This window comes from Balaenoptera acutorostrata, chromosome 11, assembly GCF_949987535.1.
Source record: "Balaenoptera acutorostrata chromosome 11, mBalAcu1.1, whole genome shotgun sequence".
Taxonomy (NCBI): domain Eukaryota; kingdom Metazoa; phylum Chordata; class Mammalia; order Artiodactyla; family Balaenopteridae; genus Balaenoptera; species Balaenoptera acutorostrata.
Genome location: NC_080074.1, coordinates 42,005,179 through 42,027,942, shown reverse-complemented (window position 1 = coordinate 42,027,942; position 22,764 = coordinate 42,005,179). Strand labels below are relative to the sequence as shown.

Genomic DNA, 22,764 nt, shown 5'->3' with positions numbered 1-22,764 from the left:
TGACCAGCACAACACTACATTCCAGCCCATGGGAATTGGGGGAAGAGAGAAAATTGCCACACAAGCAATTTCCTTTTGAAGTTATTTCAAAGTGGCACTGTCATTTCTGCTTGTATTCTATTGGCCATAGCATTGTGAAATGGTGAGACCTTGCCACCAGGGAAACTGGTTAATGTAGTCTCTCATTTTGGGGACCTATATACAGGTGAAACCTTGAGGATAAACAGAGAACAGATATTGGGTGACAATCAGCAGTGTCTGCTTTCAGGAAAGTTTGAACTAATTGTATATATGGGGGAATGAGCATGGGTAGAAAAGAAGAAAAATGCTCCCTTACGCTTGGGAGGATCTATGTAGATGACAATCTTTCCACAGCAAGAAAACGAAAAAGATTTTTGAAACTTTTCTTAGCTCAGCAATTTTCAGTATAACTTTTATGATTACCTTGATTAAATGATTGTCTATTTGCTTTTGTAACAAGAAACAGCCATGTGTTTCAAATCTCCCTTATGGGAGCCTGTATTTTCTAAATAACGAAGTCCATGTGCAGACTAAATGTGAGAACCTGATCAAATGAAAAGTTTGATTAAAATGACATAATAAGGCCTTGCATGTTTAGAAGCACACATCATAATTTTATCCACATAATGTGTGCTATATCATCTGGGTTGTGACCTAAGTTATTGAAAATATTGTGTATGTGTGTGTTTTTCTTCTCTCTTCAGAGCTTAGAAACTCCATTTCAGAACTATTACTGAAGATTGAATTGATGTCAGCCAGGAAACTGTAATTTCCTGTCACTTGGACTTGAATTACTACATTGAGTTTTCAGGCAATAAACAAATTTAGCTAAAAGATGCAAGCTTTTTTCCGACTTATCATTAGTACCTAAGAATATGAATGTTTTATACTGTTCCATCTCCATTACAGATACGGTTATTGGCTCAGAATCATATTCAACCCTCTTTGCATCCCTTTATCTTGAACTAATCAAGTCCAAACTTCCTCCTGAAAACCCATGTATGTTCTTTTAAATGTGGGCTGCAGAGCCAATTTATCTGATAAAGCAAATAACGTACCATTTCCATTCTACAGAAATGAAGCAGAGCAGCCATGTTTCAGGGAACATAATGTTTTCCCCTGCTGTTATTATTTCTCTTTTGTGTATCAACCAGTGGGAAATATGGAATTTTACAAGAACGTAGTTTGTGAAGCATGATGCAAGGAGGTTTTTCTTCTTTTTTTTTTTTCAGTAATTTTCCTCCATACGTGGTATATAAGAGAAAAATTTGTTTTGTCTTACAAAATTGGGTTGCAGTTTTCTGAAAACCCACAAAATTTGTGTTGACTTTCTGGTTACCAGGTTCTCTGTGATACCTAAAAAGGGATACATTTATGTGTGTGTGTGGGGGGGGGTGGCATTTATGGGGCAACCAGTAGCACCAAGGCTCTGTTTCATGTTGTACAGCAGAGTAAGGTAGAGCATAAGGATGCCCTGGGGTTAACTTGATGGAGCTGAGAGGATGAGCTGGGAACTTAGCTTAGGGGGAGGGGGCAGAACAGAGCCTTAAGCAGCTATTCTCTTCCTGGTCCTAGAACAGTCTCTGACACATGGGAGGCTCTGGGGAAAACAAACATTACTAAAGGAAGAGTCCCAAGGGAGAGGTCATCTTCTCATGGTGGGGGTCTTGAACTCACACAGTGGTCAAGTCAGGCATGTTCCAGGGCTGCTTGGTATAGTGACTGTGTCTGTCAGTGGGAGATGTAGGGACAGTTTTTCCTTGTGCTGGATTGTACCAGTCACTTTGCAAGACATTTATCACGCTCCCCCTCCCGCCCAGTAAATGCCAGCAGTGTCACCAGTTAAATGGAACAACCAAAAAGAGCTCTCTCCTCCTGGCACATTGTCAAGTGCCACCTATGGGGAGGTTCTAGCCCTGCAGAAAACCATTTGCTATAGTTCCGAAATTGGTTGGTTGGTTGGTTGGTTGGCTGGTTGGTTGGTTGGTTGGTTGATTTATCTATTATAAATACTTTTGCATTCTGTACATTCTCACTTTTGTTGTTGTTTTTTAACATTTCTTGTTTTTACTGTGAACTACTGTAAGTGTTAAGAAAAGCACAGTGAATAAGCATAGAGAATACACGGAATTAACACTTCTGTGTACTCAACATCTAGCTTTGCCGCATTTTAACATTTGTCTTTAGAAATTTTTTGAAGACATGGGATACTGCATCATTATTAAAGCTTCCTTTGCAATCCTCCCCAATCTCATTTCTATATCCTCACCCCAGGAAAAAACCTGCTATCTCGATTTCAGATTTCTCATTTCTTACATGTTTTTATGCTTTTACCATATTTCTGTGTATTTCTAAATGGTATTTGGTGTTTCTTTACATGTTTTTAAACTTATTATAAGTGATATTAAACTCTATTTTGTTCAGCTTCCTTACTTGATGCATGGCTATGTTATCAAGATTTGTCTATGAGACATGTGGAGCTTTAGATTATTTATTTTAAAAACTATAAACCATGTAATATAAATATATGCCACAATTCACTTATTTAAAATTTCTGATGCTTGGATATTTAGAATATTTCAAATTTTTTAAAAAATCAGTGCCAAGGATGCTATAATGAACATTCTCATACACGTCCTTTAGCGTATACATGTCTCCCTAGGAATTCAACTGAAGATCTGCTGACATTTAACTATACTAAGTTTTGCCAGATGACTCACTATCGTGCTTGCCCTATACCAACACAGCAGTTACACACCCACTGGCAGTTCATGAAAATTTTTGTATTATCTTTTCCAACATTTACTGTTGGTAACATTAAAAAAATTTTAACAATCCATTGTGTGGGACATAATTTGTTTTTAAAAACTTTGTATTTCCCCAGTTACTACTTTTCATGTGTTTATCAGCCATCCATGGTTCCTATTGTGGGCATTGCCTGTTCATATGATTTGCTCCTTTTTTCTACTGGGTCTTGTGTCTTCTTTGTTTGTAGTTTTTTGGTAAGAGTTCTCTTTTTAGTATGTACACATGCACATATGTATATGTATACTGTAAATAGATTTTCCCAGTCTCTGGCTTTTCTATGTTATATGCTTACTTTTTGTTATACAAATGGCTGTGGTCAATTTTTTCAATCTCTTTTATTAGATTAGCGTTTTTTCTGTAGTATGTAAAAATTTTGTTCTATTAGTCTTATATTTTTCTATGTGGATAACCACTTATCCCAGAATCAGTTTTTAAAATTGTCATTTCTTTCCTCATTGTATTACTTATTAAATAGTCTTTATGTGGATATGTGTATTTCTATTTCTGAGCTATATATTTTATTCCAGTATTTATTGATCTTTTACTTTGTCCAATACCTTTATGTCTTAAATATCTTTGTTTTATGTAAATCTTGATGTTTATGACAGCATGCATTTTTCAAAATTGTCTTGGCTAGCCTTATCTCTTTGTTCTTATATATGAATTTAATAATCCTTTTGAGTTACATAAAAGTTATACATTGGAATTTTGATTGGAACTGAATTGAACTTACAGAATAATTAGAATACAACTGTCATCTTTAAGCTATTCAGTCCTCTTACCCATGAACATGTTATATCTCTCCATTTATATAGATAATTTTTATGCTTTTCAATTTAAAATCAGACCATTCTATATAAAGATCTTAATTTTTTTCTAGTTTTATCTATAAGGATATTATATTCTATGTATCTCTTACTAATGGAATTGGTTTTAAAATTATATTTTCTTTCACTATTTTTATTGTTGTTGCTGCTATAAAGGTGTATATTTTGTTGGTGTATTGTAAATGATAGACTTGTTTATTTCTTCTAAATAATTTAAAAACAAATTTTCTCAAACTCTCCATATAATCAATAATATTATATGCAAATACTTTTTCTACCTTTTCTATACTTACTATTTTATTTTATTTTTTGTCTTGTGATAAGTGCGTATGGTATAAAGGTTTATTGAATGGGTGACAGACATCTTTATCTTATTCCTGACTTTTAAGAGACTTATTTCATTCATGGTTTTATACTTTAACTGTATCTTTATTTATAAATATTGCTTAACAATGATTTACATTGTTTTAAATTTTATATAAATGGTATCATTCTATATATTCTTCTGTTCACCATTAATATGATATTCGCTGCTGTAGTTATTTGGCTTCTTTCTATTCCTATTTCTATTATTTAGAATTTTCTTTTTACATTTAAATCATGAATGGGTATTGATGTCTATCAAAAGCTTTTTTAAACATTTTTTGTAATAGTCATATTATTCCAGTAGTTTTCTAATAGTTGTACAGTGGTAGAGTTCTTTATTACATGGAACACTGGAGTCACGGGTCTGGGACCCTTTGGTAGGAGGGCAAGGAGAACTTCTGGCCCCAACGCCATTTTCTACTGGAGCAACTTCTTATCTTAACCCCTTCCATTTGGGCCTGGATCCTTTTCTTTGTGTTTTAGAAATACTGATTTAGCTACATAGAGATTACAGTTGACACGAACAACATGTATTTGAACTGTGTGTGTCCACTTACTTGTGGATTTTTTTCACTAAATGCACACTATGTTACTACACTATCCAAGGTTGTTTGAATCTGGATGTAGAACCATAGCTATGGAGGGCTGACTGTGAAGTTATGCTGGGATTTTCTACTGCACTGAGGGGTTGGCTCCCTTAACCCCCACTTTGCTCAGAGGTCAACTGTATTTAACAATTCATTATCAGAATTCAAAGCATAAACAATGGCCATTTCACCTCTGATTAGTGGTTAAAATTCCAAAAGAAATTTCCAGTCATTTTTCAGTGGTTTCTGGATCTGGTTTTATTACCCACTCAACAGTACGGACACAGGGACTGTTGATTCTTTTGCATTCTCTTTGACTTAAATAGAGGTCATAGAGCCTGGGAAAAATATGTGAAATAAAGTGAACCTCTATTTTCTTCATTTGTAAACACAAAGAGTCCAGAAAGCCTGAATTAGGATATGGAGTTCTGGCTGATTAAAAATCCCAGTGTTGAGCTGGGCTTTATTTCGGGCAAGTACATGAATTGGGACACATAAGCACAGACACCCCTCCATAGAGCAAAAGAAAGTAATGAACTACTGCTACGTAAAACTACACAGATGAATCCTCCAGATTTAATGTTGAAAAAAAGAAAAGCAAATTGAGGACACACTGTATGATTCCACTTAATATGAAGTTTCAAGAACAGAGAAAACAGATCTATGGTGATAAAACAGATCGGTGGTGACCTTTAGGACTATTAAGGGAGAAGGGGAATTAGGGAGTCTCCTGGAGTTTTGGAAATGTTTTGTATCTTGATGTGGGTGGTGGTTAACTGAGTGAATCATAGGCTATATACACGTAAGATTTTTGTACTTTGAGTGTGATGCCTTAAATAAAAAGAGAATGGCTAAAATAATTTCATAAAGGGCTTATTGCCGTTTCTAAACTTATTTATATGTTTTTGATGAAAAGAGACAATTTTGGTACAACCTTTTTTGGGTTTATAGGAAATTACAGTTGACCCTTGAACAACAAAGGTTTGAACTGTGCAGGTCCACTTATATGTGATGTTTTTCAAGAAATATGTACTACACTATTACACGATCCACTATAGATTGAATCCACGGATGTGGAGGGCTGACTGCAAAGTGGATTATCAACTGTGTGAGGGTCGGTGCTCCTAAAACCCACATTGGTCAGAGTCAACTGTATTGGTTGGAGTATATATTTATACAGTCATGTATGTACGTATGCATATTTCATATGTATTTCATATGTTTTCTTCAGAATCATAAGAATCACTTTATGAATGGCTACCAGCCTCCAGGCGTTGTGTCAGACCTTGGGGGTTTTGAGAAAGTATATAGGGGTTGACAGTCCAGTGGGTGACGAGTAACTAGGTAAGCGTGATAGTATGGGGGAAGTCTATAAATACTAGTAGAACATTGGGGAAGAAGGGGCCAACTTGTCTGGAGTAGGGTTGGGAGCATAAAGAAAGTGGAGCCTTTGGAGAGGAAATGGATTTGAGGAGACTTTTTAACGACAAGTGGGAGTTTGCAAAGTGGATGTGTGGGACTTATGGCCAAGTTGTAGAATGCTCAAGTTGTAGAATGAGATATTGTACTCAGGAACTTAAGGTTTTTGGTGTAACTATAAAAAAAATAAGCTCGGAAGTGGTAATATATGAAGCTGGAAAGTTAAGAAGGGATCATGATAGGGTAGAGTGTTGAATGACATGCTAAGGAATTTTGATTTTGATTTTCTTTTTGGCTTTAGGGGTTAGGGAACTGTTGAAGAATTTGAATTGTGTCATGATCATGTTTGCATTTTTTGAGATAATTTTGGCAGTAGTACCTAAGACAATTTCATTCTTTCCTGGAGGTATGCCTTTGGTGCTTTTCTCAATTTATGTAACTTCTATGAGTGATCTCTTTAGACTGATGACTCCTAAATCCAAATCTCTATTCCAAACTTCTGTCCTTTTTCTTCAGACTTCTGAGTAGAATTGTTTGTCTGTCCCTGGATGGAAATTTGGCTTAGTTCCTGTTTTTGTTCACCTTTAGATAATATAAGCTTTATGATCACTTTAGGTCACAAAACAAGTTACAATTCAAAATTTAGAATATTTATTTCAATATGTTTATAAACACATCATTATTCAAAAGCTCTTCCTCTTCAACCAAACCAAGACTGGGTACCAGTGCCCCTCCTTGCCCCACTTTAGCCAGTCGGAAAGAACCTTCTTTGTTCACCTCCTCACCCACTCACTAGGGTCTTTGTAGGGGAAGTGGGGAAGAGATGAGAGGTATAGAGGTAGAAATTGCTTATTGGCTGATACTGGCTTTATGGCCAGTATTGGCTTAATGGCTTCATTGTCTATAGGCCTGGGGGATATTTAAAACTAACTCTTTTGGTTACTTGCCTGAGATGTTTGAAGATTTCACTGTCGGGTCCCTCTGATCTCACCTCCCTTGATCTGGGTAATGACCTCTCCTTGAGAATGAACATTTCGGATCTCTCCTTTGCTTCTCTTCCCAGCAGTACCTACAGCCTCCTCCTGCAGGAGTCCCTTACCTACCCTGGCAAATTACTCTTTTGAGCAGGATCCCTTTCCTTTCATAAGTGAATTCAGGCAAACGTTCCTACCACAATTCCTATCCTAAGATGCACATACATCTTTGATCTACGATTAGACAAGGCTACAATTTACTTCTCAGATGCATTACCCTACCCTGCCGCCACAGGCCACCGTACCTCACTCAGGTACTGGGCTTCTGTGTTTTCTCAGTTGCAGGGAACATACAAATGGAAGGAAGCTCTCTTGAGTGGTCCCCTTAAAATCCTCGTGAGAAGGATATTTTAGGAAGTAGCACATACCCCAGTCACTCAAAAATCATTTCAAAAATCTCACATTCATGATGTTTTTCATCCTGAATCTAAGTGAGGGACTTCTAGATGAGTTTGAGCAAGATGGAAACCTTCTCTTAAGCTATAGAAAAATGAAAGTATTTATACTTACGCATAAAGTAAATGGATTTCACTACCGAACCCAACCACTGAATTCTATTGAGTAAGAGTAGAAGAGAATTAATATGACATATTGACAGTTACCTCCATATGAGAGAATAACCTGTGAGAATCTTTTCAGTATACATAATCTGTTCTTTTTTTTGCCAGTTAGTTTAGTTTTATCATAAATGGTTTTTATTCCATGAAAGTAAGCATGTTATATTAGATTCTTTATGCATTTAAAATGAACTGAAGTCATATTCAAATTAATTTTTATATGCATAATATTCAATAAATTCTGTCCACGTGAAATTGCCTTTTATCATTGGTATAAACTCGTCCATATGCTTAGGTTTTGATGTTGGACAAAGTTGAAGAGTACGCTGATACTCCTTGGTTTTATTTAAATCTGACTCCCCACTGGACTGTAAACTCTGTAAAGACAAGGACTAGATTTGAAATTTGACTATTTTGGGCCTGCACCATGCTGAGTACATATTAGGCACTCAGTGCTATGTGTCTTTTAGATGTCTTTTAACACTGTAATTAAAGGTATTAGGTAAGGTGGGTAAATTTAAATAACTTAGAGCATTAATGGTACTTTGGAAATTCTATTTTATACTGATATAAATATATATGTATAAAAAGTATGGTTGATAGACTACAATAACTCATCACTCTAAAGAAGGTAGGAGAGATGTTTGAAGTCAAGAGATGAATACATTTTTTGACAGTTAATAGACCATGTCTTGGTAAGGCTGACATTGTTCTCAGACAAAACTCTGTGCCATAATCAAACAGCTGGTCCATACCCTTAAAAAAGAAGAACAATGCCCACTAGTAACGAGTTTAATTAGTCTAACTTGAATTTTTGTTGTTGTTGTTGCTTGCTGGGGAGACTAAAGACGTGGGAATACTAAAGACATAGATGTATCTGTGTTTTTTCTTAGCTAAATTTTTTATTATGAAGTATGTTAGACATCAGGAAAACTGCACGGAATGTAAATTTACAGCTCACTGAGTTGCTGTAAAGCTAACATCCATGTAATGCCCACGCAAGTCAAAAAATGGAATATTGATAGCGCTCCAAACTCCAATCAAAACCCCTTCCTTCCCCCTCACCAAAGGTAACCACTCTCCTGACTTCTAACACTATAGTAGAGTTTTACAAGATTTTGAACTTTATAAAAATGGAATCATACAGTATACACTTTTTTGTTTGGACTTTAAATTCTTAGTGTGTTTGAGGTTCATCCATGTTGATATGTATATCTATAGTTTATTCATTTTATTTAATGTATAGTTATCCTTTGTATAAATATACCACAAATTATTTACCTATTCTAATGTTGTTGTGTTGTTTCCAGTTGTGGGTTTTTTTTTGCCATTCTGAAGAAACTTTCTTGTACGTATCTCTTGATGCACCTATGCATATGTTTTTTAACAGTACGTGCCTAGGAGTATTATTGTTGTGTTATATAGTATAAGTATCTTCAAATGTAGTAGGAAATACTAATTTTTTTTCAAGATAGTTGTACCCATTTATACTCTGACCAGCAGTGTTATTTTTCCTCCATGTCTTTGCCAACAGTTGGTTTTGTCATTTTTTGTTATTTTGATCCATTTAGGTAAATGAAAGGTCATATCTCATTATGGTTTACATTAGCATTTTTCTGATTGCTAAGGAGGGTGTTCATTTCTCATGTGCTTATTGGCCATTTGTACATCCTCTTTTTTCTCAATTTTATTTTTAAATAATTGCAGGTTTACAGGAACTGGTAGAAGCAGTTACCACCTGGTTTCCTCCAATGGTGACATCTTGCATAACTGTAGAGCAATGTCAAAGCCTGGAGATTGGTATCAATATGATCCACTGAATTGGTTCCTATTTCAACAGCGTTATATACACTCATCTGTGTGTGTATGTGTATTGTTCCATGCAATTTTATCACACGTGTAGGTTCATACAACCACTTCTGCAATCAAGATTCAACATTGTTCTCTTACTACAAGGCTTCCTTGTGTCATGCCTTTTAGGCAACCTTACCTTCTCTCTCCATCCCTAACACATAGCAACCACTAATCTGTTCTCCGTCTCTATTTTTATTATTACTTTTGGAGTGCTTATTCAAATATATTTCACTGTTGCCTGTCTTTGCTCGATTTTTGGGTGTTTTTACGTGTAGTTATATGTATAACAAGTACATTTTCCTACTCTATGGGTTGCATTTATATTTTCTTATTGGTACAATCTGATGAATAAAAGTTCTTGATTTTAATCTAATCTTAGTTATATTTTTTCTTTAGTAACTTTTGTTTAAGAAATCTTTCCCTTCCCTTAGATCATGAAAATATTTTCCCAGAAGCCTTATTGTTTTGTCTACAATCCGCCTGGAATTGATTATTGGTGTGAAGTAGAGGTCAAGTTTTATTTTTTTCCATATGAATAGCCAATTGACCCAGAACTCTTTATTGAAAAGACTTTTTCCCCACAGCTTTGCAATTTCAGCTTTGTAATTAATCATGTGACCATATGTGTTAACAGTCCTTCTCTGGGCTCTTGCGTTCCATTGGTGAACTTGTCTACCCTTGTACCAGTTACATGCCTTTTTATTTACTGTTGGTTGATAATAGGTCTTCACATCTGGTAAAGCAAATAGTTGCAACTTGTTCTTCATGAGTGTCCTGGATTTTCTTGGTCTTTTACATTTCCATATATATTTTAGGAGCATCTTCTAGAGTTGTAAAAAGAAAACTGGGGATTTTGATTAGTAATGCACTGAATCTATAAATCCTTTAGGCATGAGTTGGCATTTCTACAGTACTGAATCTTAGTTTATTAATAAGCCCTCTATTCATCTAGATATTTATTTTTTGATGGTGTTTTATTGCCTTATCATAAAGTTTTGACCGTCTTCTATGAGATTCATTCCAAGATATTTGTTATTCTAAGTGACAGCGTAAAATAGTATCTTTTTAGAGTTTCATTTTCTGAGTATTTGTTGCTGTTATAAAGAAATATAAAGGAATGTTGTATATTTGTATCCAGGAAAATTGCTGAACACATTAATTCTAGTAATTTATCTCTTGATTTTTTAATAGTTTCTATATATATCATCATGACATTTGCAAATACAGTTTTTTTTCTTCCTTTCTAATGCTTATACTGCTTGCCTGCATCCTTCTCCATCCCTCCCCCTCCTTCCCTCTGTCTCTGTTTCTCTCCCTCTCTCATATTTTCTTGTCTCACTGCATGGCTAGGACTTTAAGTACAATATAGAATAGACATCATGTTAGCAGGTATTTATGTGTTATTCCTGAGCAAATGGAAAGTCTTTAACTTTTCACCCATAAGTATGTGTTTGCTATAGATATTTTATGAATATACTTTATCAGATAAAGGACGATTATGAAAGTCTCTTTCCAGTCCTCATTTGCCAAGAGGTTTTTGTTTTGATCACGAATCAATGTTTAATTTGTCAGATTATATTTCTGCACCAATAGAGATGAACATATCATTGTTCTTCCTTGTTTTGTTAATGTGGTGAATTACACTGATTGATTTTCAAATCTTAAACCAGTCTTTTATTCCTGGGGTGATACCATCCTGGAATTGATGTATGATTCATTTTATATTTTACTGGATTCAGTTTGCTAGTATTCCTTTAGGACAGTTACTTCTATGTCCATCAGTGAGATTGGCTTGGAATTTTCTGGATTTTAGTAAGCATCTTTTGTTTGCTTTACAAATTCTTTTATCTTCCCCATGTCTAAAGTGCTTCTCTTGTGGGATTTGCTATCTTAGGTAATGATATCATTGTCCCTATGCTCATGCACCCTTAAACCACACACATGTCCAATCAATTACCAATTCCGTCAACTCCTCCTTTTATGTACTATATCACTCAGTTTTGTCATTCTTTCCCACCGGTCAGCTCCTACGCTAGTTCAGAATGCTGTTGTCTCTTTGATGGTTCTAACAATCCCTAGAAGGTTTCTCTTGCCACAGGTTTTGTTCTCTCCCATCTATTTTCCATATTTTAGTTAAGACAAACTTTTAAAATAAAAAATTCTTTTATGTTACATTCTTTCCTAAACATTTGCAGTGGCTTCTCATTGAATTTCTTTGAATTCCTCGGATGGACTGTGTTTTCTCCTATGTCCAAGCCTTTGCCCGTGCAGTTTCCTTTGCTGGTAACATTCACATAGTACACAAACTATGTACTACATAGTATGTAGTAAAAATACCTAAGCAGCAGAGCAGAGGAGTTGTAGAAGGAGCAAGGCTTGGCAAAAGAATGACTAGTCAGGAAACAGTTCAGGAGCTGATCTTCAAGCATTATCTGTCTACTTTATCATTTGTCGTATGCTTGGCCTGGCATGTTTTGTGGTACCTGGAGGTGAGTTCTTAAAGAGAGCGTGCCGTGCTCGACCCTTGTGCTCATTTCTGGATAGCACATTTTATGGGTCATGTCACAAGTAAAGCCGTTTAAGTAATAACCAGGGTAGTGAGGAATTGTTGAAGGCACTAGGGATGGTTAACCCACTAAGGTGATACTTGAAGGACTGTCAGATGAAAAGGGAAGTTTAAAAGATTTTGTGTACATTGAGGACTACAAGGATGTAAATAATTGCAAATGTACAGACACATTCAGGAAGGCAGACTTCATCTCCAAATTAGGAAGAACAATTTAAAGACTGGAACTGCTCCAGTATGGAAAGAGCTGCCTTCTGAGACACCAAGTTTCCTCTTGTTTGATGTATTCATGCAGTGGTTGGTCAGTTACGTAAAGGGAATATATATATATTAGGTCAGTGGTTCCAAGACTCAGGCCATATCTCAGACTAATTAAATCAGTCTCTGGGGATGAGACATAAGAGTCAGTAGTTTTTGAAGCTTCCCATTTGATTCCAAAATGCAGGCAAGTTTGGGAAGTGCCCTGTATTAGTGGGAGGTTTCAACTCTTCCGTGGTTTTCTTGCATCAGAATTGTTTAGAAGAGATGGAAAAACAACAACAAAACCCAGAACAGATTTGCAGGCACTGCCCTGTAGCTTCTGAATTATCAGGGTTGCGTGGACCCCAGGAATCTATGTGATTAAGATTATTACCAGTAGATTCAGTTTTCTGGCTGGGTTTGGAAACCACTGGATTATAAGGAGAGTGCCCTGTGCATTCATAATCTAGCAAGGCACTTAATAAACTCATTTAGGGTATCCTTGTGGACAATAAAATACGTAATATGAATTGACACAACTATGTCTAGGACAAAGAATGTGTTTTGGAGCCAAAGGTATCTGAATTCAAATTCTAGTCCTGTTACACTTGTTTGACTAGACTTACAAAATTTACTTACCCTCTCAATCTCCTCATCTTAAAATAGAGTAATAAGAACCATTTTATAGATTCATTTTGAAGTTTAAATAAAGTTGTTTATGAAAAGTGTCAGTCTAGCATAGTGTCTAGTTATATTGGGCTCTTTTCTGAATTCTGTAGTTCTATGAATGCTGAAATTAATGAGCGGGACCATGGAGCATATACATGTTTGGTGAATGTGTGTGTATTCCCTGTTGATTTTTTGCTTTGATGTGCTATGAATCCCTGGTTTTAATCTCTTTTGGTTCAGGTATTATAATTGGTATTTTAAAGACCATAGGGTTAAAGAATAATGCCTTTCACTTGCTATTACTTTTATGTGAAATATAATGCATGCCTACAATCTTTTTCTAAATTGGACATTTCAGATACAAAGTTTTCATTAATTGTACTGTAAGTGGTGGGGGAGAATTAACTGTGTACTTATTTTTTCTTATCACAGGTTTACAGGAACTGTGTAATTATTTATTAAAATGGAAAACTGTGAAGAAAGAAAAAGATAGCAGTTGGAGTTAAAATTCCTGGATGAATATTTTGCTTTTGAGAAGTCCGCATTTAAAACCATATGCTGATTTGGAAAGTCCCAGGAGTAAATTACACAATTCATGTTTTCCATTCAATCAATGGATTTTTTAATCATTCCTTGGAGTTGATGAAGTTCAGACACGGTGCGTGATGGGAAATGTGGCATTCCAGTGTTTTCCTGGTGATTGCATCTTGGATTAGTTTGCTGCTTTTCTGAAGAGATTCCATTGTGAAGGGTAAGAACCTAATGTGATGGATTTATCTTCAGAGATGAACAGACATGGAAAGAATCCAGTGAGTCACAAGCTAGAAGATCAGAAGAAGGTAATACAAATACATTTCCTTTTGCTTGGTCATTTTTGTTTTTGCTTACATAGAATTTTATAAATTGAAAATGAATGTGCTTTGAGAGATAAAATAACATAGTATTTCATGGAAATTAATCCTGTAGCCAAGTGTTGCTACGGGTCTGGATTTCATTATCAGTTAGTGGTTTTGTTTCTAAAGTCTTCTGAATTCATCCATCCAGTGGGTTTGTAAGGATTCTGCTGTGTTTGCTCACCCTTGACTTGATTCTAGTGACATGCTGGCCTGACCTCATGTGAACAGTTTTCTGAGATCCAGGATGAGGTATGAGTCCTGGGGCATCTCTGGAGTAATGGAGCAAGTTAGAGCTCTCCTAAAAGAGAACACCTGCCTAGCTGTTATTAGGAGGCATAGTTGGCATTTGAAATTCTCTGATTTCATGTCCTTGGTGCACATCAGCTTCTCATTTTTCCAGCTAGCCTAGAAAGAGAGTCGTGAGGCAACTGTGAGCTTTGGTTTGCCTCTTCATGTGTGATGTCTAAGGAACTAATGGAAAATATCAAGAAAGGACTGTGCTAATATATATTTTTAAATGGTCTTAGAGAGCTTCTGAGTAGGAAGCTGGGAATTGAATACTGAGGGTTGCGTTTCAACCTCATTTTTCTACCTTTTTAGAAACTCTTACCTGCTAAACTGTTGCACTGTTGTGAGAGCACTTATCAGAAGGGTCAGGGATGGTGCCCAGGAGAGAAAGCCTGCTCATAATGAAATATATTCTCTTTTGTGGTGCCTTTCATTGAATCCATTAGTACAGGAGATGCGTGCGGGGACCCACTGGCTAAGGCACGAAAGCAAGGAATAGTGAGATAATAGAAAGAAGATTTTTAGCTAGAACTGGGTCTCAGGGGCATGATTAAGGTTTGTTTTTACATCTGTCTCAGAAATTATTTACTACTCACTTTGTACTCCCAGAAGACACCTAGCTCTTTCACAGTTTTAGAGGTAAGAAATTTAGAAGAGGCCATAAAGAGTCAACAGCTTATTAATTTGTTCTGATCTTACGACCAGTGCCACTGGATTGGGGGCTACACGGATCCCTTTGCATCAATCCAGGCAGAAATGGATGGATTATTTGTGCCAGTTTGGTTCCTTCATTGAATTTACCTTCAGTATAAGTAAATCTCAGAAAACACTAAGTACTATAAAATCTAAGATGCCTGGTCAGTTTTCAGTTCATTGTGGGTATAAATTTCTGCACAAATAAGTGTGTTACCAAGAATGCTGTTGGTGTTTTAAACGGTCGGCATTTTCTTTTTGCTGTTGTTAGCACTAAGGGTGTTAATCCGAAAGAGTTGGCAAGCTAAGTTTCCATCTAAAGCATGCCCTTCAATTTCTTAACTACTGAGGAGCCTTTAATCCTTTTTCTCTATTCACATTTTTAAAATGTCCTTTACACTGATGGTAATTTGCATACTGTATTAGGCTAGTGAAGAGTGTGAATGAAAAATATTGCCTGCCTTTCATATCATTAAAAACGGATGTTGCAGCCATCAAGCCATCACATTGTAGCTGCCCCAACAGTGAGCCCTGAGGGAACTCAGGATAGAAACAGGATGCCTACCATCAGCCACTGCAACTACCCCTGAAGATGCACCCTGAGGAGACTCAGGTTGAGAAAGCATAGGATGCTGGCCCCAGATAGCTGAGGTGCATATCAAAGGAATGATTTCAGTGAGCCCTGACTCTTGCATCTTCCCATACATAGAAAAGCACTAAATTCCTTAACTTGAGGTATCTGGTTTTCTTTAATTAACAATAACCTTTGATGTTTTGACTGCCTGGTCTTTGTTGCAAAAAAGTCTTCAGTTTCGTCCGCCCGAATAAAACAGAATTCTCAACTTTTAGGTTGTTCATTATTTTTCAGTTGACAAGAGGGAAGTGGGTTAGGTAAGCAATTAATACTACAGAGTTCTGATTTTTGATAGAAGCCCTGCTTTTCTGGCAAGAAAGCAAAGTACCTCTACAAGTGCTATCCTTTCACTTCCCAAATAAGAGATATTTTTGCAAACACAGAATGAATTGCAAGCTAAAGAATGGAATGACATGGAATGGAATGAATTTTAAAAGTCATTTGGAAAATTTCTTGAATGGAACTTTAAATAATGGTCTGTAATGATGCTTAGCTGCCCAGGCCAATTCACGAAGGACTGTTTAGCACATAAAGAATATAAAAGTTTAGACAAACGATGAGGATCCATGATTCTGTGGAAAAAATATAAAAAAAACAGCTTGGTGTTGTGGTACAAGAGAATCCCTATTTCCCTGTAGCTTTACCTTCTAGTTGGTAGGGAGACGGGGGAGGAATGAACATTTTCATTGAGCAGTATCAAGATGGAAAATGGGGTTCTAATGATCTCCTGGCCACCCAATTGGTGTAGGCATTTGCAGTGAATAAGTCAGAAACTCAGATGTTGATTGATCAAGTTGATCAGTCCTTAAGATTTCAATTTGTTAAGTGTCAGCAGGAATACCTAGTCTAATGACAGATTTGTGAGTTTGTATTAAGGAGAAAAATGAAATGTAACATCATAAATCTTTATAGACTAAGCTTTGGGCACAACCCTGACACCACACAATTGCCAGTAGAGATTATAAGATCATTCATGTAATTACTTTAAGTGTTTGTAGTCCTTTGTGATGAATTAATTTAACAGGCACAGTGTTTTACATCAGTGAAATAAAATGCATCAATTCTAACAAACAGCTTGAAAATACAGAGGTGAAACATTTTTCTGGTATTACTGAAAAATGTGTCCTTTTCACAGTTTGACATATGTATGGTAGACATTCAAAGCAAGGTGTGTTGAACTGGCTTGAATATAGGCTCCTATTTTGTACTCTGCACAACCGATTTCTTGTTCAGTATATAAATAGTTCACTAGCTTTTGTTCTTAATTTAAAATATGTGGATTTGTACTTATTTTGCTGTGCTTCTAAGTAGAAACTTTTAGGATGCTGAGCATGAGAGTTTGTGAATATGTGTTTTACTGTAATGAGTAGGTAAATGTCAGGGAAGAGATCATTTGTGGAGTACTTGCTATATACCACGCACATGCTTGGTCCTTTCTGATCTATTAAGAAAGTACCTTCTTACAAAGATAAAGACTGCTTTTACCTCTTTAAGATATTCGGTCCTGTAAACGTTAATGATCGGTTCCTCAAGAATATATATACTAAAAGATACATACACACACTATTATTCAAAATTAAAGGATTCAAAATTGTGTGTGAATTCTCTTGGACTTCTTTTAAGTAATGCCTCATCACCTCACTAAGTCTGAACATAGGAAAACATACTTGAAAGTTAAAAAGCTATCATCTCCACAGATCCTATATTGAAGTGCTCTTCATTATGGATAAACCAGAAATGTGGCTCTTATAGGAATTGAGAATACTTCTAAGAATTTCAAATCAACTTGGATTAGTGCAGGACTAGGTGGAATTCAGTTGTCTTTTTGATTCCTGTGATTTTTATCAGTAGACCTTTCAGTTAGTATTGGCCCATAATCCTCCTCTTGGCATTCAGCTTCTGGAATGTCCCAGATGGGAGAATTATGATGGCATCGAAAAGCTCCTGAATGCCCATAATGAGGTGTTTATTTTTGGAAACTTTACCTTTTGACCCTGTTTGCTCATTGATGCCAGCGAAGTTGGTATATTGCTTTCCACTAATTGTATTGCTTTGTGGAATTATTTCTGCAAAAGCTCCTGGAACAGTGAAAGCCCTAAGGTACAAATGTCACTTCTGTATAATTACTTGTGACCTTGAACTGAAAAGCACAGCTCAGTAGATTTCACTGTCAGTCTAATTGCAGCAGTTTGCTGTCCAGACAGCCCTGGGACACTGCTTTATTGCTCCATGAATATTTTGTATATTAAACCAAACAACTTGTCATAGTCAACAATTTACTGGGTACTGCTAAAAAGGGTAGCAGGATACACATTTTGAAATTATGGCAATGACATACAATAAATATACAGTGACCTGTTGGAATTATTTTGTTCCTCTAGTCTCTAAACCAGAAAGGGATGAGCAGTATTATTGCATATATGCGGAGGTACTTACTTTTATGGAAATGTCCAAGATGAATGCCATCTCAGTTTGTCACTTCCTAAAATCATGTCTTTTACATGTTAGCATTATTTTCACACTGCCATGCAAAAAAACTCAAGATAAATTCCAACACATCATGTCTTTCTTTCTAAGAGATGACGCTGATTTCAGAAGTGACATACTCCGGGTGTAGTGAATAAGAGTGTTTAAGATGTGGAAAATCATGGAAAATGAGAGCAATGATTGCGTTTATTAATAGAAAAGGGAATACTGATGGAGCAAGCCTCTTATTTTAAGGGCAGCCCCTGTGATGTTGTGGACTTAAAATCAAGTTTAAGTGGGGAGTTAGAGAAAGCACCATCTGTAAGTGACAGTGAGTGCTTCATCACTGTCTATCCGCATAGACTAGTTTTGTTCATTTTTTTTTTTCTGTTGACATCATGCAGAAGTATGATCCAGGTGTGTGTATCTGTATATTACTGTGTTAGGCTACTCTAATAATTTTACTGAAAAATCTTACCCACTCATGGTTGCCACTGCTTTATAGAGTAAAACTACTTTATCAATTTAAAGCTAGCCTAATATTTATTTTAATTTTTTTTTAGTGTGCTGATTCTTTTAATTTAGACTACATTTGTTGCATTTTCTTGCAGTGATGGTAAAACAACATCGTATACGAGCTAAGAAGTGTAGTGGGATTATTCTCACAGGTGTTGAGGACTACTTGAAATTATGTTGGAGACTGATGAAAGATCTGTCTTCTTAAGATAAAATACAAAGATAAATGGCTATAGAAGAGAGGCTTAGGATAGATTCAGCCCTTCATTCTTTGATATTCTTGAAGGTTGGACTCATTACATGGTGCTTTATCTTTATAAATCTGCCTGACTTCTTTTTTGTTAGTGTGTGCAATATATGTTAAAAGGACCATGAGGGAGGATGAGGTTTCTGAAGCAAAACCACATCGTTTATTAATCCTCCAGTCCTGAAGCATGAGCGCTAATAGGAATGGATTGTCTGGGGGTTTCAACGAAATTGACTAGTCATCTCGTTACTGATTATTCAAACTCTTAATTTTTGAAATATAGTTGACCCTTTATTAACACCTGGTTTGAACTGTGTGGGTCTGCTTACATGTAGATATTTTTCAGTGAATATGTACTACAGTACACGGTCCATGGTTGGTTGAATCCTAAGACTCAGAACCTCAGATACAGAGGGCGAGTGGAAAATTATAGGTGGATTTTTGACTGCGAGGGGATCAATGCCCCTAACTTTTGTGTGTTCAAGGGACAACTGTACATTGAGCAGCCATTTTGCACTGTTATTATATAAATCTGGAATACAGGTATGGGCACAAATATGAATAGCAGGTTCACTAAGAAACTAGTACTGGCATTGTGGCACATTGTGATGCCGATTAAGACTGCCTGTAATTTCTTCCTCTGCCCCTTCGTCTTTTATAAAAAGAATGCTATAAACAGCCGTCTCTAAGCCACTTGACCTGGAGTTCTCTAAGGATGAATTAGATAAGGTGAACTCTTTTTCTGCTCAGAAGTGATTCTAGAAGCTTCTCTTTCAAATCTGAACTTGGATAGAACCTCCTTTAAATCTTCCTCTATTATATCATTCGTGTTCCTCAAATAGACTTCTGAAAGTTTGTATGGCCACTGGCCTTTTTGCTTCTGACTACATATATTTTCAGTGTAAACAGACTTGGGATAACAGAAAGAGCTGGAAATAGATAAAAGTAAACATTGTATTGAACCATGCTTCATGGTTCTTCTCATTTGTTGTAAACTAGACCATGTTCTTTTTCCTGATTGGTGGATTTAAAACGTCAACAGATATAATGACCTAATCTGCATATAAATAAAGAGACAAAATAGACAAGTCTGAAATATATGATACTTGAGTTATATATGTTTTGAACATTTTGAAGGCAGAATTATATATAAAGTGTTATTATGGTTATTGTCATAAATTATGATCTCAGTATTAATACAAACATATAAGGTTTAGTAAATTTTAATTCTTGTTTTTTCATAAATACCTTCCTCTGTCTTGATATTAGCACGTGAGTTATTCAAGGTTTTATTATTTCATGACGGAATGACTGAGACTAATCTTTTTCTAAGATATATTGAAAAAATATGTACATATACAAAGTAGAAAACTTGTACTACGCTAATGCACTGACTTGTTCTCACCTTTTTATACATATATCATTATATTTTAAACATATATTTATACCTATTATATATAAATACATAACTTTTAAAAGCAAATTTTATAATATTTGCTGCCCTGCATTGAATGGCCAATCATATCATTGTTAGTTTCTCTTTAAGATTCTGTTTCTAAAGGGGCTGGGACTGTTCTCCATTTGACTGTAGAAATATATACATTTGAACATAGCACAATAATTTTAAAACAATAGTTCAACCATGTCCATTTGCCTCTCTTAAGGTTCCAGATGAGTATAAACATGAGGACTGAGATTCCAGAAAGCTTATTACCCTGAGGTAGCCACGTGGGTAAGAACCTGTGAATGCATGAATACATACCATTAAAGAAGGCTGAGTATCAAAATCAGGAAAACAGATTTATTCCTCATTTCCAAAGACCATAGATTTGAGGCTTATCACAAAATCAGAATACAAGCTGGCACTAGAATGGAGTGGGGAGCAACAACAAATGCGTTAGCAGAGAAGAGTCAGAGGGGTTGGGAGTGGGCTGAGCTGCTTGATTCGTGTCTATGGATAGCACGCTACCTGCTCATGAGTAGGGCCACCAGATTTAATAGCACTAGGGCCAGGTGGACAGAACTTTTTGTGTTTTCCTTACATGAAGACTGACGAAATGTTTCCAAGACTGCTGATATTCAGTGAGGATGCAATGCCTGGGATAAGAGTTACCCGAAACAAAGCAGATTTACTAATAGGTGGTGAAAGCAGTGGACATAAGAAATTGTTAATTATATATGCAAATTTGGAAAAATCGAATGAGAAATAAGCAAGAAATCAACATCTTTCCTCTTCAAAGTGTTCTGAGGGGTGGTCGCAGCAGCTTTCTCATCTGGGAGCATGTAAGGAATGCAGTCTCAGACCCCATGCTAAACCTTCGGAATCAGAATGTGCATTTGTAACCAGACCTGCAAGTGATTCTGATGCACAGCAGTATTCGAGAAGCACTGCCCTCGAGACCGTGTCTGAGAGGTCCTCAGTGGGATTAAGGACCTACTGTTGTCATAAGATGCCCTTTATTCTCTGTCTTCTGGTTCTAATCTCCCGTCCTGACTTCCCTCCCATATTTCCTGGAATCGTCAGCCAAATCAACTCCTTGCATTTGAATCATTGTTTCTGGTCTGCTCTGTGGAAACCTAAACTAAGACATTCTATATCGAGAGTTCTGGGCTAGCGTTTGGCTCTGTGTTAACACAGCTGCTTGGAATTTAAATTTTTCCAGAATTCTTTTATCCTTTTTATTCATTCCCATTGTACTCTTGGACGTCCCCAGTGCACACCCAGATAGATGATAGCATCAACACTTGCACAGTATGGCTGGCCCTGACTTACACACCCTCAGTTGACAGGGGACCCATTCACAGGACAGCTGCTGCCTCCTCCCACTGTCACCCCATTGTTGATGGTCTCTGCAGCTGAAATTGTCCCAAGCAGTTGCTGAGGAAGCTGCTAGCACCTTTTCCCATCTCCTGCTATTACCCGATTTACTAAAAAGCAAACCAAACACAATTAGGAATCATTCATTGAATCTGGTGCTTGGGATTTGAGGTGAGATTTTATGTGAAGTCTTCCTATTCACTCCTCTCTACCTCTGAGTTTCCCTGCTGAGGAAGCTAAATATACACAAAACAGTGGTAAATGGGAACAAAGGAATAGCATTATAAAAAGAGTGTGTATATATATAAATGCTTCTAAACTGTCGTAAAAGTAGATCATCTCTGAGAAGATATGGTACCTTAGGTCCAGAAGCCAAATCTGGGTTTTCTAGTCCTGCAAAGCTAGAATCACTGCTCCACTGAGAAGACCTGAATATACTAACCAAGTTAGTTGTGTGGATGACGATGGGCAGAGAGAGACTTCCCGAAGAGGAGGGCCCTGTTAGGTGAGCTTCCCACAAATGAGCAGTACAACAGGAAAAATGTTGAGGCTCCTGACCCTACCTTGAGCAGAAAAAAACACTGCCCAGTAATAAAACATGGCCCACTATTTCACTCATGACTTGACCAGTAGGCTAGCAACGTCTTTGGTAAGGTCTAGTAAAAAGTAGTGTAAGGAATAGTTAGGAGCAAAGGATCTAGAATGACTGCCTGAGTTTGATTCTTGGCTTTGGCACGTTGTCAAATTACTCAGCTCCTGTCTTCTACTTTTCTCTTTTGTGTTATTTCTTACAATGGGAGTAGTGAAAATAATCATATACAAAGCATCTGGAACAGTGCCTCCCACGCAGAAACTCTCAATAACTGGTGGCTGTTGGGGGTGAACTAAGGAGTTGAACGTGGTCCCTCCTCTGGGGACAGAGGCAGAATGTGAGCCAAAGGGCAGGAATGTTACTACCCTCTCATCGTTTGACTTCCTCTGAAGCCTTGGAAGAGCTGATGTCGAATGACTTCCGGGTTAGCTGCAATCATGGCAGCCCATCTTAGACTTCTCTCTCCCATCTGCATTTAACAAACAGTTTAGACACTCTTAACGCCAGAGTCCCCAAAAGGTGAAGGGCTTCTTTATTTGGGAGTGGGAAGAAAACGCACGCGTGCGCGCACGCACACACACACACACACACACACACTCACGAAGAGGTGGAAGTGGAGCTTATCAATCAGTCTTCAATTCTCCACACTAGCCCTAGGGTAGACTT

General features: G+C 36.7%; 1 protein-coding gene across 5 annotated transcripts in view; it reads left to right on the top strand.

Moving 5' to 3' along the window:
- NAV3 (neuron navigator 3) overlaps positions 1–22,764 on the top strand; it is a 1,137,481-nt gene that overhangs the window by 543,055 nt on the left and 571,662 nt on the right. For all 5 annotated transcript variants that reach the window (XM_057557691.1, XM_057557689.1, XM_057557694.1 and 2 more), the window contains one exon: positions 13,381–13,787. In XM_057557691.1, the coding sequence (XP_057413674.1) occupies positions 13,716–13,787 (72 nt within the window). In that variant the 5' untranslated portion in view covers positions 13,381–13,715. The remainder of the gene's footprint in view (positions 1–13,380; positions 13,788–22,764) is intronic.